Source organism: Doryrhamphus excisus, chromosome 21 (genome assembly GCF_030265055.1).
Source record: "Doryrhamphus excisus isolate RoL2022-K1 chromosome 21, RoL_Dexc_1.0, whole genome shotgun sequence".
Lineage (NCBI taxonomy): Eukaryota > Metazoa > Chordata > Actinopteri > Syngnathiformes > Syngnathidae > Doryrhamphus > Doryrhamphus excisus.
In genome coordinates, this window is record NC_080486.1 from 3,956,639 (window position 1) to 3,975,951 (window position 19,313).

Here is a 19,313-nt window from a genome sequence, read left to right on the forward strand (position 1 = left end):
TTTAAAATGTTGTTTTCAATGTGCACCAGATCACAACAGAAGTCAAAAGTAGTGAAAAAAAATAAAAAATTAAGTCGGATGTCATCTTCTTCCAAGTTTACGACCATGATGCGTCTATCCAGGATATCATGTGATCTGTGGAGTGATGTTGTTCCTCGTGGTTGTAGAACAGGATCTGCTGTTCCGGTTGTAATGGGTTTGGCTTGCTGTGATTGATTCAACAGCTTTGATTTTTGTGTATTTATCTGCCATTTTGTCCCGTGCCTACGCAGCGATTCCCTAATATAAACATTTGCTTTCATTTTAACAAGTTTGTGAGTTTTGGTGCACAAGTGCAAGTCTTGTTTGTGCTTGTCTTTGTGCAGATCGAGCAGGCAGCATCAGCACCTTGGACTCTCTGGATTTCGCCCGTTACTCAGACGATGGCAATCGAGAGTCAGATGAACGGGTGGCCGGTAAGATGACCTATACTGTCACGGGACTCCCAGAAATAAAAGATGGTGGGATAGAAACTGATGCTAATGTATATCTGTGATGTCGTTTTTAAAATGGGAAGGAAAAATAATGTCATTTTAGTCACATAAAGTTAAAATTAGTGACCAGTATTAGCATAAAAATGTGATATCGGTTGATATTGGTAGCAGATTTTTTTCCGCATCTTGAAAACCGATATTTAAAAAACTGTATACAACACACATGTATTTATTCCACCACAGGACGTATGTATGCCTAATTTTATTACCATAACACTTTAATAATATGAGGACATTTTAATAGCATCAGGTGGAAATATTAAGGAAAATTTTGTTTTTTTTTTAAGTTTAACATTGTGACAAACCCAGAAAAAATGTGTAATGTTTGGAAAATTAGTTATAATATTACAGAAATAAAGTATTACGAGAAGAAAATATGGAAAAATGATGAAGGTTGAAATAGGGAAAAAAGCCAACAAAAAGGCAAATAAATAATAATAATTTACTAGAATAAAGTCAAAATATTAACAAATATTTTCCATTATAATGAGAAAAAAGTAGAAATTTCACGAGAATAAACTCTTTTTTTTACATTTGTATAAATGTCTCAAAAAATAGTAGAAATATTAAGCAATAATATTTTTCTAAAGTCATATTATTATGAGAAAAAAACAAAATAAATAAATGTATTTCTGAAAAAGTCTAAATATTATGGGAATTAAATAATAATATTTCTAGAAGAAAATAATGTAATATTATGACAAACCCCAAAAAAGTTGCAATATTTGGAAAATTAGTTATAATATTACAGAAATAAAGTATTACGAGAAGAAAAAATTGAAAAAATAGGGGGGGAAAAGCCAACAAAAAAGGCAAATAAATAATAATAATTTATTAGAATAAAGTCAAAATATTAAGAGAAACAAGCTATATTCTAATGAGAAAAAAGTTGAAATTTCAGGAGAATAAATTTGTCATTTTAGTTTTTTTACATTTGTATATATGTCTCAAAAAAGAGTTACAATATTTTTTTAAAGTCATATTATTATGAGGGAAAAACCAAAATAAATAAAAAATATATTTCTGAAAAAGTCCATATATTATGGGAATTAAATAATAATAATATTACTAGAAGAAAATGTTTGAAAATTAAGTAGAAAGTTTAGATATTTGGAAAATTTAAAAACAAATGTGGAAAAAGGCGTTGTTGTCATTGGGAAGTCGAACATCAAATATCTACAACACTGGTATGGAAGCAGGAGTTCAGAACATTAAAAGATTAGACAATTAAGATAATTTAGTCCAATTCACTTTCCTAATTTCAAATAACTGCTATTTAATTTAGGCATAACATTGCAAGACTATGAGCAATCATGTGCAATAACAGTGTTAAAACACTGCCGCCCTAGTGTTTTGGTAGAGAATTGCAAGTGACCATCTATATATGAAATTGCAAATGTGGCTTGATGAGTAAGCCGCATCATGTGGTCCAAGAAGGCGTGTCCTAACTGCGCTGTAGATGCATGGAATGCTATTTCAATGTGGAAAAACCATGCAGCAGAGATGTTTGTTTTTATGGATTTTCACTGGTTTTAATTTCCAAAATTCTACCCGCCCCCTCGCAAAAGATGCCTGCCCACAGCTGTCTGACTCGGGGGGTTGTCTCTGGCTTTTCTCCTCACGTTGATCAAACCCCAGTGGGCAATACTGGACACTGAAGTCACTCCATCCAAGACGAGCTTTTATTTTTATTTTTTTTCTCCTCCACCTACTTTTCAGCTTTGTTACCTATTTGGTAAGATTGTATTATGTGCACTCATGGTCTGCAAATATGGACTATGTACTTTTTATTCAGTCATGGCTCATACTCACACTGTATGTCATTTAGTTTATATGAGAAAATATTATTTTGAAAGAAAATAGAGTCATCTTCCTATAAGTTTTTACGGTATTCATTCTACAGTTGGAAGTGTAATATATATATTTTATATATGTAAAATATGACATATGCAATTTAAAAAAAGCACCTTTTTAAGTATAAAAAAGTGTAAAAGAACTACTACTAATATAAATTAAAAATAAATACATTTAAAAATACTTTAATATGAATTAAAAATGACTTAAATACATGAATAAAAATTTACTTAAGTATAAAAAAATACAAATAAAATGTCCAATCAGAATGAATTAATAATTTAAAAAAATAATTAAAATAAATGACTTGAAATTGAAAATAAATACTTAAAAGTGCAAAAAAACCCTAAAAATAAGACTCAAGTAAATGTGTAAAAAATAAAAATAAAAATACATTTACAAAATGGCTTAAATAAGAGTTAAACATTTTTAAATAAAAATGACTTATAAGTGTAAAAATACATACATATATAAAATGAAAATTACACACGTGTGTGTGTATATGTGTGTATATATATCAGAATGAATTAATAATATTAAAAAATAATTAAAATAAATGACTTGAAATTGAAAAGAAATATTTGCGAAGTGCAAAAAAACTAAAAATAAGACTGAAGTAAATGTGTAAAAAAAACCATTAAAAAATGGCTTAAATAAGAGTTAAACATTTTTAAATAAAAATGACTTATAAATGTAAAAATACATACATATATAAAATAAAAATTTAAAGGGTAAAAATGACTTAAATAAAATGTCAAAAATAATAAACATTTTAAATGGCTTTAAAATGTTAGAAAATTAAAAAGTAAATGACTGAAATAAAATAAAATAAAATATATAACAAACACAAAAATGACTATTATGGAAAAAATTAATGTAATTGAAATTAATGACCTAAAGTATAAACAATAAAAAAAATTAATTTACTCCAATAAAAAGTGTAAAAAATAACTACAAATAAAAATGACATTAAAACATACTTAAAAAAAAAGTTAAAAAAAAAAAAAAAGTCCTAAATAGAATTGTCGAAAAATAAATAATAATGACTTGAATGTAATGTCAGAAATGATCCATATAAAAATAGCGTACCGCCAAGTTTGAAGAGAAAATGGGTCATGCAAGTGTTTTGGATCACATTGCAGATTCTCAGTGCACAGCAATGCAACATAATTTTCCTGCTCCATGGCTTCAATTTTTTTGTTGTTTTTGTTTTTATTTCCTCCATCAAAAAGATCTTGTGTGCTATTCCCCCTCCCTTCCATGATAGTTTAGCTTATCGGAATTCAATGCGTAGTGTACGTAATCCTTCTTCTGGTTATGTAAGACGTGACAAATGCTTCTCTTGTGGGTTGTGTACGGAATTGAAAACAAAGCCACGCCCTTTTTATATGAATTTTTTGTCTGATATTAAAAAAGTCTAGGAAAACGTCCTTTGTCAGACAGCCTTTCATTATTATTATTATTATTATTTTTTTTTTTACCATGATCCTCTGCTGCATGTTTTGCATGCCATGCCACCCTTTTTGTGTTGTTTTATTTTTGGATTCTTAATATCTTTGCTGTGTTTTTCACTTCCATCTTTGTTTTATTTGTTTTTTTCCCTGTCTGTTTGGATGCTTTTCCTGTGTGTGTGTGTGTGTACGTGTGTGTGTGTGTGTTGTCACTCTCTGTCCAGTGCTGGAGTTTGAGCTACGGAAAGCAAAGGAGACCATTCAGGCTCTGCGCGCCAACTTGACTCAGGCAGCAGGTGTGGCGCACTTTAACTTCTCTTCCACCCGAGCCTCTTCTTCGTTACGACTTTCTTTCCTTTTTCCTTTTAAAGAGAATTCCCCCAACAACGCTCAGCATCCAACTTGAATCCGTCGTTTGTTTTTCTTTTCACTTTGTGCTTCACAGAAAGCGAAGTGCCCTCTCAGGAGAGAAAGAACTTCAAGTCAAGCCCTGAAATTCAGGTGGGGGATCTTTGAGAACCGGGAAAAGTAAATCATAATGATGCGTTTAGGTGTCTGTTTTTTTTTTACAGCTTCTTTTTTTCTCTCTGCCTCAGGAGCCGATACGCCCACTGGAGAAAAGAGCCTTAAACTTCCTTGTGAATGAGTATTTGTTAAAAAATGAATATAAGCTCTCATCTATCACCTTCTCAGATGAAAATGATGATCAGGTAAGATCCTCGGGGTATACCTGCACAGGTCTTACATCCAATAGAACCACCATAATACACACGTTGTATAATATGCACGTCTATGCTATGTGGCAGGGGTTCTCAACTGGCTACAACCTTTTTATTTATTTTTAAGCTTTTGTTTGTCATTTATTTGTATTTATTTTTTCTGTTTTTCATCATTTAGATTTTTTATATTTTTTGTGTCATTATTAATATTATTTTTTCAGTAATTTTATGTTTCATTTTTTATTATTTTTTCACACTTGCGTAAGTCATTAAAATATTTTTCACACTTGTAAGTCATTTTTTAAAATTGTATGTCATTTTTATTATTTATTTGTAATTGTTTTTTCATGCTTATTTTATTTCTTTCTAATATTTTTTCCCACATTTAAGTTATTTTTATTTTTATATTTTTTGCGACATGTATTCATTGTTATATTTTTTTTACTTTTAAGTAATTTTATTTTTTAGTCATTTTTATGTATTTGTATTTTTTCCACACTTTTATGTTTATTTTAAGTTTATTTTTTCACACTTGCGTAAGTCATTCAAATATTTTTTAAGTCATTTTTTATTTTCATGTCATTTTTATTATTTATTTGTAATTGTTTTTTCTTGCTTATTTTATTTCTTTCTAATATTTTTTTTCCCCACATTTAAGTCATTTTTATTTTCAGGTTTTACAATTTTAAGTAATTTTATTTTATTTTTAAGTGATTTTTATTTATTTTTAATTGTTTTTTCTCACTTATTTTATTTCTTTGTAATATTTTTTTCCACATTTAATTTATTTTTATTTTTAGAGTTTTACAATTTTAAGAAATTTTATTTTATTTTTAAGTCATTTTTATGTATTTGTATTTTTTCACACTTATTTGTCAAATTAATTTTTAGTTATATTTGACATTTTTCACACTTATTGAAGTCATTTTTATTTGTTATTATTTGTTACTATATTATTATTTATTATTAAGTCAAAGCAAGCAAATGTATTGTATGTAAACATTAGGACACATAATTACACATCCAAAGTGCATTTTAAATAATTTATTAAGGCATTTCGTCCAGATAAAGAGGAAGAACATAAGTGCATGTATACAAATAATGCATAATATATAGATAGATATAGGTAAATTAAATATAGTTGAGAACACTGCTATATAGGATGCACCACTTTAGGCTACAACTTACTGATCATACCCCCCCCCCCCTCTTTCTTTCCAGGATTTTGAGCTGTGGGATGACGTCGGCCTCAACATTCCGAAACCCCCTGACCTTTTGCAACTCTACCGGAATTGCGGTACCCCTCTTCCTTCGGCGAGGGACACGGTTGACGTCGCTGTGGAGGCAGATTTTGGCGATGTCCCCGCCGGACACTGTGCCGCACCGGATGCCCTCAAGAAGCCTGACCTCTCGCAACAGGTTTGTTCTAGGACGCCTATGACGATACGATACCCACTTTGAATCGAACGATACAGACGACAGCAATAAAGTGATAGAAATAATATTTGGTCGACATAACATATTATATTACAGCATCGTTAGCATCACAGATTAATTTCTTACAGCAACAAGCGGAGGTGGTCCAAGAGTTGGAGTACCAGATCAGCCTCCTGAACAACGAGAAGCAGAGTCTCGCCGATCAGATGAAGAAACTTCAGAGGTTCGTGAATCGTGCTTAAATTATTATTTCACTTTCTGCTAATGGATGATTACGTTAGCCAAATAAATACATTTAAAAACACTTAAGTATAAATTTAAAATAACTTAAATACATGAATAAAAATTTACTTAAGTGTAAAAAAATAAAAATAAAATTGCCAGTCAGAATGAATTAATAATTAAAAAAATAAATAAATGACTTGAAATTGTAAAAAAAAAACTTAAATAAAAGCGCAAAAAAATGAGTAAATGTGTAAAAAAAAAGGAAATACCTTTTAAAAATGGCTAAAATAAGAGTTAAACATTTTTTTAAATAAAAATGACTTATAAGTGTAAAAATACATACATCTAAAAATACATTTTAAAAATGGCTAAAATAAGAGTTAAACATTTTTTAAATAAAAATGACTTATAAGTGTAAAAATACATACATCTAAAAATACATTTTAAAAATGGCTAAAATAAGAGTTAAACATTTTTACAATAAAAATGACTTATAAGTGTAAAAATACATACATCTAAAAATACATTTTAAAAATGGCTAAAATAAGAGTTAAACATTTTTTAAATAAAACTGACTTATAAGTGTAAAAATACATACATATATAAAATAAAAATGAAAAGGGTAAAAAAAAAGTGAAAAATAAAAAATGACTTAAATAAAATGTCAAAAATAATAAAAATTTTAAATGGCTTTAAAATGTTAGAAAATTAAAAAGTAAATGACTGAAATAAAAGTATATATATTAAAATAAAATAAGAATGACAAACACAAAATATAACAATATATATAACAAACACAAAAATGACTATTATGGAAAAAATGGCGTTCGAGTGTTTAGTGCTTGCCTCACAGCAAGGAGACCCGAGTTCAATTCCACCCTCAGGCCATCTCTGTGTGGAGTTTGCATGTTCTCCCTGTGCATGTGTGGGTTTTCTCCGGGCACTCCGGTTTTTACTCCCACATTCCAAAAACATGCTAGGTTAATGAGCGACTCCAAATTTGTCCATAGGTATGAATGTGAGTGTGAATGGTTGTTTGTCTGTATGTGCCCTGTTTAAACTTAATGTTAAGTAATAGTAACATAATAATAATGTTATGAGAGTCTCTGTTCCACATCCACAGTGAGATTCAGACCTTGAAGCAGACCGTCTCCTCCCCCGCTCCAACCCCTCTGGACCGGAGCTCCCAGAATACATCCAATCCCGCATCCTCTTCTGCCACCATCACTTCCTCGACTGAACCGCCTTCTGCGGTGAGGAGTTGTAAATTTCCCACACTGAATTTAATGTCGGGGTGTCGGCCAATAAAACACGTCACACCTAACCAGATGTATTGCTGTCCTCAGACTCTGGCAGATAATGGACAGTACCTGGACATCCGAGGGGTTTCAGACCCTGGGAGTGACCCTCCTTCTACGCAAAACACACCACCGGCCCACAATAAGCTTAAAAGTCGGCCTCCTGTCCAGTTTGATCAGCCAAACAGGTGAGATAACTTTATTAGTGTGTGAATTCATAGACGTTTATTTATTCAGATAACCCCGCCCACATTCTTAATTGATTTTTTTGGGTAGTTTTTTCATAAAAAATGATTGGGGGATTTATTTGGTGCCCCCTGCTGGCGGAAAATTATTTTACATTTTCTATTACTGTAATGTCGGATGTTGCTGGTTCGATCCTTGGTCCCGCTGTCATCATTTATTATGGCTCAGGAGATTGCGTGGTTGTTCCCCAATTTGCCCATTGCTGGTTCGATCCTCGGTCCTAATGTAATTGTATATGGCTCAAGAAGTAGTGTGATTTTTTTTTCCCCAATTTGACTGTTGCTGATTCGATCCTTGGTCCCGCTGTCATCGTTTATGGCTCAGGAGGTTGCATGGTTATTTCTCCAATGCGGTGGTTGCTGGTTCAATCCTTGGTCCCAATATAATTGTATATGGCTCAGGATGTAGCATTGTTGTTTCCCAATTCTGCTGTTGCTGGTTCGATCCTCGGTCCCAATGTAATTGTATATGGCTCAGGATGTAGCATGGTTGTTTCCCAATTTGGCTGTTGCTGGTTCGATCCTTGGTCCCGCTGTCATCATTTATGGCTCAGGAGGTTGCGTGGTTATTTCTCCAATACGGTGGTTGCTGGTTCAATCCTTGGTCCCAATGTAATTGTTTATGGCTCAAGATATAGTGTGGCTGTTCCCCAATTTGCCCATTGCTGGTTCGATCCTCGGTCCGGCTGTAATCATTTATGGCTCAGGGGTTATCATAGTTATTTTCCCCCAATTCACCCCTTGCTGGTTTGATCCTCGGTCCCAATTGTATATGGCTCAAGATGTAGCTTGGTTGTTTCCCACTTCGGCTGTTGCTGGTTCGATCCTTGGTCCGGCTGTAACCGTTTATGGCTCAGGAGTTAGCATAGTTATTTTCCCCCAATTCACCCCTTGGTGGTTCGATCCTCTGTCCCAATTGTATATGGCTCAAGATGTAGCTTGGTTGTTTCCCACTTCGGCTGTTGCTGGTTCGATCCTTGGTCCGGCTGTAACCATTTATAGCTCAGGAGTTAGCATCGTTATTTTCCCCCAATTCGCCCATTGCTGGTTCGATCCTTGGTCCCACTGTAATTGTTTATGGCTCAGGATGTAGTGTGATTGTTTCCCACTTCGGCTGTTGCTGGTTCGATCCTTGGTCCGGCTGTAACCATTTATAGCTCAGGAGTTAGCATCGTTATTTTCCCCCAATTCGCCCATTGCTGGTTCGATCCTCGGTCCCACTGTAATTGTTTATGCCTCAGGATGTAGTGTGATTGTTTCCCAATTTGACTGTTGCTGGTTCGATCCTTCCGGCTGTAATCATTTATGGCTCAGGAGTTAGCATAGTTACTTTAAATTCCACCACCTTTAGTCTGCTAAATATGAACGGCCAATGAAATGATGCCCCCTACTGGTGGAAAATCATGTGCCATTTTCCATTGCTGTAATGGGTATTGCTTATTGGACAGGGTTTAATGGCTCAGGAGGTAGAGTGGTTGTTTCCTAATTCAATGATTGCTGGTTCGATCTTCAATCCGGGTGTAATTATTCAACTTATTTACACATTTTAGCATTTAGTCTGTATTTTAATTTGACTTTGGTCTGATTCTTAGCTAGGTTTTATAGGATTTTTCAACACTCATTCTACATTCGTATAAATGACATTGAAGCAGGGTATTGGCTTTGCAGCAGCAAGTCTGTGTAGTTTCACGATGTCACCACTAGATGGCGACAGATCTATAGATTCTTTCCAGCACATGAAATTCTCCCAACCAACTCATGAACCGCTTGTAGGTCAAGACCGCTGTTTGAACCCTGTCATTTCTGAAGCTGCGGTAACCACTTTGGGTCTTTTCTTATTTGTGCAATCCCAGGAAGTTATCCCCGGCCTTCCAGCAAGCCCTGTTGTCCTTCTGCAGAATGTGCTCAGACAGCCGTCTAGGAGCGGAGGTCAACACACATATTTCCATGCATATTTTCATGCCACACGTATGAAATCAATGCAAATTACGTCATGGTCCTCTTTGTGTTGCGTTCAGGTGTCTCGTATAGCAGACAGCGAGGAGAGTGTGATGTTAATGCTGGGTCGCTGCCTTCCTCACATCGTCCCGAATGTCCTTCTTGCAAAACGAGAGGTAAAAATAAAAAATATATCACACCATGACTCTCGACACACAGCAGCCATTGGCTTTGGTGCTAAAGACTATTAATTAGAATGAACAAATAAGCCTTTTACCGTATATACAATGATGTTATTATAAATAATTAACCTTATTAGATGTCGCACATGTAACATTGGCTGATGTGTGTCCTGTTATCACGCCGGAGATCATCATGATCATTCCGCTTCAGCCATATGTTGTCTGCCACTCATGTTTTGCGCTCCTCCGTTTGCCTTCACGGGCTTTTTTTTTTTTTTTCTTCTTCTCTTTTCACTCATTCTCTCACTCTCGTGCATGCCTCTCCTCAAAGAGAATGGTTGCACATCTTTGCCAGGTGAGTCCTTCACACGCTCATCTGCATGCTTCCTCACTTGATCCACCCTACCTCTGCAATACAGTGATCCATCATTTATTGCAGTTAATAGTATTCCTTATTCCTAAATAAAATATTCTCATCGTTAAAGCACAGAAAACCTGTTTATGACATTCTAAATATGTTTAAAAAATATTATTAGAGCCTTCTATATATAAAATAACACCCCTATGGTCCCATTTATACTCATATAACCCAATATGGCGACAGAATAAGATAAAATAAGACAGGAAGTGACTTCAAAGTAGCCCGTATTGTGCAATAAAAGCTCGTCTGGTGCTTGTGTGTCTCACAGAACATTACAGTAATATTACTGACACCTAGTGACCGGTGTAGGGTACTACATGACATCACAGCGTCTTTGAATGAGTCTTCTGAATGCCTTATATTTGTATGTTTGGTTATGTAAGTGCATGAGAAATGGCTATTTATTAATTAATTAATTTATTTTTTATTTATTTATTTATTTTATTTTATTTTTTAATTGTTGATTTATTTTTATTTATTTATTTTAAATTTTTTTATTTATTTTTATTTATTTTGTATTTATTTATATATTTTTTAATTTTTTTTAATTTTTTAATTTTTTTAATTAAACATAAAAAATCCAAACCGACATGGCCTTGTGTGGAAAACGTGATTACCCCCCCGGTTAAAACATAACTGAGATCTATCAATGTAGAAAAAGTTCTAAAGCTTTGGGACTCCAGCAAACCACAGTAAGAGCCATTATCCACACATGGCCAAAACATGGAACAGTAGCGGTCCCATACTCCGACCGTGACAGTGAGTGGCGGAGATAAACGCAGCGATGACTCATTCAAGAAGTCACAAAAGACCCCACAACATCCAAAGAACTGCAGACCTCATTGACTCCACCATAAGAAAGACACTGCGCAAAAACAGTGGCAGAGTTCCAAGACCAAAACCACCGTTGAACAAAAAGAACATTAAGTCTGGTCTCAAATCTTGCCAGAAACCCTTTGGGGAAATACTCTGTGGTCTTGACGAGACAAAAGTAGAACTTTTTGGAAGTTGTCCAATTCCAATCTGGCGTAAAAGTAACATCATACCAACAATAAAATGCGGTGGTAGTGTGATGGTTTGGATCTGGAAGACTTGCTGTGATAAATGGAACCATGAATTCTACGAAAAGGATTTGTTTGGAACCTCAAAGTGAAACCAACTTGGGTTCTGTAACAGGACAATGATCCAAAACATTGAGTGGCATTGAGTCCGGACTTATTAAGATGCCGTGGAATGACCTTAAAAAGGAGTTTCATGCTGGAAAACCATCCAATGTGGCTGAGTTAGCCAAAATTCCTCCACAGTGCTGCGCAAATGCTTGATTGCAGTTGTTGCTTTTTCACACAGGGCCATGTAGGCTTGGATTTTATTCTCCTTTAATAATAAAACATACATTTAAGTGTGTGGTGTGGGGTGGGGGGTGGGGGGGGGTGAGGAATGGGGCAAACATTTTCCACATCAGATGCCGTTCCGGGTGTTGAAACCTGATAGGAAGTAAGTCTTGTCGGAGTTGTTCACACTTGGCCTGCTTTGCATATCGCCATGGTGATGTTGTTTTTAGTCAACCACCAACAGTTATAGAGAATTTAATCTCCCGCTGAAATCAAGAACAACAAACCGAAGTGCAAGAATGGCAAAAAAAAACACTCACACAGACACGGGCGTTAGGAGATGTGGACTTTGTACTATGTCAGTTGGAGCCATTGGCCATAACACACACACACACACACAGTTCCTTGAATACTTGAATCTCTTACCTGCGAGAACTCTGAGACACACCTTCATTCACTTCAGAACAAAAGGTGTTTGAAACGGTGGAATGGTGTTTTTGAAACGCCACCTGCCACCTGGTGTCTTTTATCAGACGGTGTAAATCATTAAGCAACATCTTGGTTTTCTTCTAATTGGAATTATATGTAACATACATCTTTTTAATATTCAGGCCACTGAAAGAAAAAATGATCCCAATGGGAAGGCGAAATAATGAGATAAAAAAGTTGAAATTCTGAGATTAAAAAGTCAAAATTTTGAGATTAAAAAGTCAAAATTTCGAGATATAACGTCGAAATAACGAGATAAAAAGTAAAAAATAACGAGATAAAACGTTTAAATAACGAGAAAAAGTTGCAATTGAGATAGAAAGTCATTTTAATGAGAAGAAAAGTCTAAATTCTGAATTCTGAGTCAAAATTACAAGATAGAAAGTCGAAATAACTAAATAAAATGTCGAAATAACTCGATAAAATGTCAAAATAACTCGATAAAATGTCAAAATAACTCGATAAAAAGTCGAAATTACAAGATAGAAAGCCAAAATTTTAAGATGATGAAGTTGAAATTGTGAGATAGAAAGTCAAAATAACAAGATAGAAAGTCAAAAATTTGAGATGAATCGAAATAACGAGATAGAAAGCCAAAATTTTAAGATGATAAAGTCAAAATTGTGAGATAGAAAGTCATTTTAATGAGATGAAAAGTCTAAATTCTGATATAAAGTCAAAATTATGAGATAGAAAGTCGAAATAACACGATAAAATGTCAAAACAACTCGATAAAATGTTGAAATAACTCGATAAAATGTCAAAATAACTCGATAAAATGTCAAAATAACTCGATAAAAAGTCTAAATTACGAGATAAAAAGTCTAAATTTTTAGATAAGTCGAAATTATGAGATAGAAAGTCGAAATTATGAGATAGAAAGTCGAAATTATGAGATAGAAAGTCGAAATAACGAGATAGAAAGCCGAAATTTTAAGATGATAAAGTCAAAATTGTGAGATAGAGAGTCGAAATAAGATTAAAAGTCAAAATTTTGAAAGAGATCGAAATAACGAGATCAAAGTCGAAATTATGAGTTAGAAAGTCACAGTAATGAGATAAAAAATGGAAATTACGAGATAGCTTTGTAGAAGAGTCACAGCTATCACAATTATCTCGTAATTTCGACTTCCTTATCTCATAATTTCAATTTACCATTGGGATAGTTTTTTTTTTATAAAAAAATATATTGAAAAAAAAATATAAAAAAATATATGAATAAATCATGCTGTTTGGTGGTTGAATACGGCTTATTTGTCAATATATGCTAATTATTTTATTTTGTGTGCATAAATTAGGCATAATCAAGTTTAAAAATTGTTAAATGAACTAAAATATTGCTAAGCATTCAGAAGACGCATTCAAAGACGCTGTGATATGTATTGTATTTGATGTATGTGATGTTTGTGATATAGTAGTATTCTGCACTGGTTAGTAGGTGTCGGTAATGTTGGGCGAGACACACAAGCACCAGACATGGTTGATTGATATCAGTATAAAAATGTGATATCTATATCGGATTTTTATCGGCATATCGGAAAAAAAAAAGCTAATATCGAACATCCATAAATATAAAAGCCCAGGCTAATGCTACGGCCGTAACTCAATATCACTTCCTAAATAAGGACTTCACTTATCACGGTCCGGTATAGAACCAATTAAAAGTGATAAATGAGGGATTACTGTAGTCCCAAATATGAACACTGACACTTTCACAGAAAGTGGTTTCCTGTTTCCTGGCGTCGCTTTGTCCACTCTTCCTGCCCGCAATATTTATCTTGCATAGGGTCCATGTTTAGCCTCCTGAAGGAGCTTTTATGAGGGCCTGCGTTGCGTAAACAGCTCTTGTGAATAAACACTGTGTATAATACTTCAAAAAAAACGTAGTACTAATACTAATTTGCATTTTTTTTCACGTGTTTTTGACTTGAACTAGACACCGCCTAACATGAAATACATGTTTGTGCTTTTTATAAGTTTACTTGGCAGGGCCGGCGGGTCAGTGTGTGAGTCATTACAAGCTATCTTTACCCAATTCCCTCTCCATGTCCAATAGGATCAGGGTGTTGAGGTTTCCTTCGCTTTTCCAACGCCGAGGCAGGAAAATATCATATGTTCCTGGAAAAAAAAAAAAAAAAAACATTTATAATTCAGCGTGCACTCTCTAATTTGGGTGTGTGTGTGTGTGGCGGGAATGTCGGGCTTACCACAGCTTGGCTATGCAAGCGTAGCTCCAATCAAAGGCCGCTTTTTGCTGGACCGGACTGTGAACTTTGTATGAACTTTTGAAAAGGGAGCTAGCTAGTCCTGAGAAACCGTCAGGTGTGCCGTGAGGAATTATCCAATATCACTTTTTTATAATTAACATTAATTAATCATCATTCTTCTGTTGTTTATTAGCGGTTGGCAAGCAGCTTTTTGACACAAAATAAGATGGAAAAATAAATAAGCAAATCAAAAAACTAATGAAATAAGTGAAACAAATTAACACATTAATTTTTGTTTATTATTAAATAAATGTTTCATGTTCATTTTTATTTTTTGACACAAAATAAGATGGAAAAATAAATAAGCAAATCAAAAAACAAATGAAACAAATTAACAAATTAATTTTTATTTATTGTTAAATTATTAAATGTTTAATGTTAATTTTTATTTTTTGACACAAAATAAGATGGAAAAATAAATAAGCAAATCAAAAAACAAATGAAACAAATTAACAAATTAATTTTTATTTATTGTTAAATTATTAAATAAATGTTTAATGTTATTTTTTATTTTTCAACACAAAATAAGATGGAAAAATAAATAAGCAAATCAAAAAACAAATGAAACAAATTAACAAATTAATTTTTATTTATTGTTAAATTATTAAATAAATGTTTAATGTTAATTTTTATTTTTCAACACAAAATAAGATGGAAAAGTAAATAAGCAAATCAAAAAACAAATGAAACAAATTAACAAATTAAATTTTATTTATTGTTAAATTATTAAATAAATGTTTAATGTTAATTTTTATTTTTCAACACAAAATAAGATGGAAAAATAAATAAGCAAATCAAAAAACAAATGAAATAAGTGAAACAAATTAACACATTAATTTTTGTTTATTATTAAATACATGTTTCATGTTAATTTGTATTTTTGACACAAAATAAGATGGAAAAATAAATAAGCAAATCAAAAAACAAATGAAACAAATTAACAAATTCATTTTTATTTATTGTTAAATTATTAAATAAATGTTTAATGTTAATTTGTATTTTTCGACACAAAATAAGATGGAAAAATAAATAAGCAAATCAAAAAACAAATGAAACAAATTAACAAATTATTTTTTATTTATTGTTAAATTATTAAATAAATGTTTGATGTTAATTTTTATTTTTCGACACAAAATAAGATGGAAAAATAAATAAGCAAATCAAAAAACAAATGAAACAAGTGAAACAAATTAACAAATTAATTTTTGATTATTATTAAATAAATGTTTAATGTTAATTTTTATTTTTTTGACACAAAATAAGATGGAAAAATAAATAAGCAAATCAAAAAACAAATGAAACAAGTGTTTACGTTTTACTGGGCATGCCCCATTGACCGGAAAAGTCATTCGGAAAGAAAAAAAACATGGCTACTGTCGAGTGTCTGTGGTGTAAAGACTGGCAGAGCAATGTAATATCGTTCCGTGTGGCAACACCTAGCTTGTTCCTCCTATAGACTTAGTGATGTTTAGGTTGAAAAACATTGAAATACACAATATGTCTTCCTGTATTCCCCCCTTTTGACTTTATATTGCCATTACAACACAACTCGTTGTCCATTTTACGCCCCAGGAGCTGATTCCTCTTATCCTGTGCACCGCCTGCCTTCACCCGGAGTCCAAAGAGAGAGACCAGCTTCTTCACATTCTCTTTAACTTAATCAAGAGACCGGATGATGAGCAGAGGTGTGCAAACTGTGCAAAACCTTGCACATACTGTATAATAATGTCATGTGGAAATTGATACAGTGTGGCTGTGTTCCTGTGTTTTTTTTTTTTTTTGCTTTTCCAAGACAAATGATCTTGACGGGATGTGTTGCATTCGCGAGACACGTCGGGCCCACGCGTGTCGAGGCAGAGCTGCTTCCTCAGTGCTGGGAACAGGTGCGGTACAACACACTATATGGAAGCATTCGCCATGTTATGCTAGAACACTCATTTAGAAACTAATTTTTTTAGAAACTGCTGTTTCTAAAATGATGTAATTTTTTTTTAAATCTCATAATCACCATTGGATACATATTTTTTTCTGCCGAAAACTGGCTTCAATTGTCTCGGGACTTTTCTTTAAACAAACCTTACGTGCATTTAAATGGAGCGGGGTGTAGTTTATTCTTTCTCCTGTAGGTGGCGACAACGCTATGTCGTGCTATTTAAAACCTGCTGTCATAGAAGAAGACCTACTACCATAAAGCTTTCGAATGTGTTTGCTTGTTAGTATTTTATGGTTAACAAACATCATCTACTTAAGTGGAAAGTACATCTTAGTTATCGGCTTAGTTGTCATATTCGGAGGTGTTCAAACTCAAAAGGTAAAATCGCCAAAGCTAATGCTAATGCTAATCGCTAGCGTCTGTATAGGAGGCTCAATGTAAATTAGCGTCAAGCCAGCGCATTGCTTTGAATAATTTCTTTTATGCTGAATGACACGGAGAAATGTTTATATTATATTTAAGTAAGTTATAATTAGTTATAGTTGTAGCGGGAATGTTAAAATAATGTCATCATATATTGTGCGTGGCACTGTAAAATTTGTGTTCCGGTTGTCGGGGAGCAGAGAAAAGCGGCGGACAGGAAGTAGTCTCATGTAGTTCAGTCTAATATTGCAATAATTTTTGCCTCTGTAGATTAAAAAGTGTTAGTTAATTCAAACTATATGCTGGCACACTGTGGTATTGTTACTTTATGGACTGTTTTATAGTATTTTAATTAAATTTAAGTTGAAAAATTACTGCAATTTAGCCATCCAAACCAGTTGACAACCACTACACTCGACTATCAACAAAATGGCAGTATATTAATCATATGTTCTAGACTTTTGTCTTTTATCTTAATGATATGAACACATTTTTGAGTCTGCTTCCCTGGCAAACAGCATCTTCTTCCCATTTTGGAGGCTGAGAACGTTCCCAGAAAATGCTTTCCACAGGGTCAGCATCTGGATGATACTTTCATTCCGCGGCGACTTTCCCTCCCTGCCTGTTTCGCTTTGACTTTTCCCTCTCTAACCAATTCCTGTTGCAGATTAACCACAAATATCCAGAGAGGAGACTCCTTGTGGCCGAGTCTTGCGGCGCTTTAGCACCATACCTGCCAGTAAGGTGTCTTTTATATGCATTTCCAATAAAGTTGTTTGAATTATTATTGAATGAAAAATATTGTCCCATGTTGTTCCCACAGAAGGAAATTCGCAGTTCGCTAGTGTTGTCCATGCTACAGCAGATGCTCGCTGAGGACAAGGCTGACATGGTCCGAGAGGCAGTAGTCAAGAGTCTTGGGATTATTATGGGTTACATAGATGACGCTGACAAGTACTCGCAGGTATTTATTTGCACGGAAAATGTTTACTGATTATGGATGAAGTATTAGGATTCATATATTCATTCATTCATTTTCTTCCACTTACCCTCACGAGGGTCGCGGGGGGTGCTGGAGCCTATCCTAGCTGTCTACGGGCGAGAGGCGGGGTACACCCTGGACTGGTCGCCAGCCAGCCAATCACAGGGCACATATAGACAAACAACCATTCACACTCACATTCATACCTATGGACAATTTGGAGTCGCTAATTAACCTAGCATGTTTTTGGAATGTGGGAGGAAACCGGAGTACCCGGAGAAAACCCACGCATGCACGGGGAGAACATGCAAACTCCACACAGAGATGGCCGAGGGTGGAATTGAACCCTGGTATGCGCGCTAACCACTTGACCGCCGTGCCGCCCAGTATTAGGATTCCTATATGGTTAATAGATGACAATATGTAATTGAAAAAGTATTTTTTTTAGGTTTTGGAGTGCATTGGTGGGAATTTTTGTGAATTCCGAGGTGGCTAATGTTGACTAGGCTCAGGTTTCGACCACGTGTCACCCGTCCAACCATGCCTTACTGCACTGGGGCCTTGCCCAAACTTTTTCCACACAAAGCTGGAAGCACAAAATCATCTAAAGTGATAAAGTGAAGAAGGCGATGGAAGGTTCATGAAGTGACAAGTTGATTGATTCAGGGTAAGGGTGTTCAAATTGCGGCCCGGGGGCCATTTGTGGAGCCATGGATGTTTTTTTTAATTGCACAGCAAGCTAAAAAAACAGCAAATCAGTAATTTCAAAGTAAAAATATTAAGAAAAAAATAGTAATTTTACAATAATAATAAAATAATAATATGAAAATTTAAAATTAATTAATTAATAATTTAAAATTAATTTATATTAATAAAAAAATTAAAAACAATTCCAATTAGGTAGAAAATGTCCGACAAGAAAGTTGAAGTTGACCCCTAACAAGAAATAGACAAAACAGCTATAATTTTACAACAATAAAGTCAAAATATTAATAGAAAAAAGTGATATCCCAATGGGGAAAAAATTGCAGTTTTATGAGCACAAACTCATAATATTTTGAGGAAAAAATAATGTCATTTTAGTAACAGAATTTAAATTTTAAAGACAAATATGTGTGGGGCCATTAAGGGACCATAGTTGTTTTTTTTATATTGCACAGCACCTTTTAAAAATATAATTTAATTTAAAAAGAAAGCTAAAAAAACAGCAAATCAGTAATTTTAAAGTAAAAATATTAACAAAAAAAGTAGTAATTTTACAAGAATAATAGTAAAATTCCAATTAGGTAGAAAATGTCCGAGAGGAAAGTTAAAATAGTTGACCCCCAACAAGAAATAGACAAAACTAGCTATAATTTTACAACAATAAAGTCAAAATATTAAGAGGAAAAAGTGATATCCCAATGGGGAAAAAGTAGCAGTTTTATGAGCACAAACTCGTAATATTTTGAGGAAAAAATGTCATTTTAGTAACAGAATTGAAATATTAAAGACAAATATGTGTTTTAAAGTCGGAATATTTTGAGATACAATATAAATTTGGGGAAAAGGTTACAATGTGAGAATAAAATCATAATATGAGAAG

General features: G+C 33.5%; 1 protein-coding gene across 5 annotated transcripts in view; it reads left to right on the forward strand.

The window, feature by feature from the left end:
• relch (RAB11 binding and LisH domain, coiled-coil and HEAT repeat containing) overlaps nucleotides 1-19,313 on the forward strand; it is a 65,068-nt gene that overhangs the window by 21,758 nt on the left and 23,997 nt on the right. For 3 of the 5 annotated variants that reach the window (XM_058060718.1, XM_058060717.1, XM_058060716.1), the window contains exons 10-24: nucleotides 366-455; nucleotides 4,063-4,134; nucleotides 4,284-4,339; nucleotides 4,435-4,548; nucleotides 5,779-5,976; nucleotides 6,123-6,217; nucleotides 7,343-7,472; nucleotides 7,566-7,705; nucleotides 9,616-9,691; nucleotides 9,781-9,876; nucleotides 10,214-10,237; nucleotides 15,963-16,075; nucleotides 16,183-16,273; nucleotides 17,414-17,485; nucleotides 17,570-17,710. In XM_058060718.1, the coding sequence (XP_057916701.1) occupies nucleotides 366-455; nucleotides 4,063-4,134; nucleotides 4,284-4,339; nucleotides 4,435-4,548; nucleotides 5,779-5,976; nucleotides 6,123-6,217; nucleotides 7,343-7,472; nucleotides 7,566-7,705; nucleotides 9,616-9,691; nucleotides 9,781-9,876; nucleotides 10,214-10,237; nucleotides 15,963-16,075; nucleotides 16,183-16,273; nucleotides 17,414-17,485; nucleotides 17,570-17,710 (1,508 nt within the window). The remainder of the gene's footprint in view (nucleotides 1-365; nucleotides 456-4,062; nucleotides 4,135-4,283; nucleotides 4,340-4,434; nucleotides 4,549-5,778; nucleotides 5,977-6,122; nucleotides 6,218-7,342; nucleotides 7,473-7,565; nucleotides 7,706-9,615; nucleotides 9,692-9,780; nucleotides 9,877-10,213; nucleotides 10,238-15,962; nucleotides 16,076-16,182; nucleotides 16,274-17,413; nucleotides 17,486-17,569; nucleotides 17,711-19,313) is intronic. The other 2 variants (XM_058060721.1, XM_058060720.1) reach the window with 1 other exon arrangement.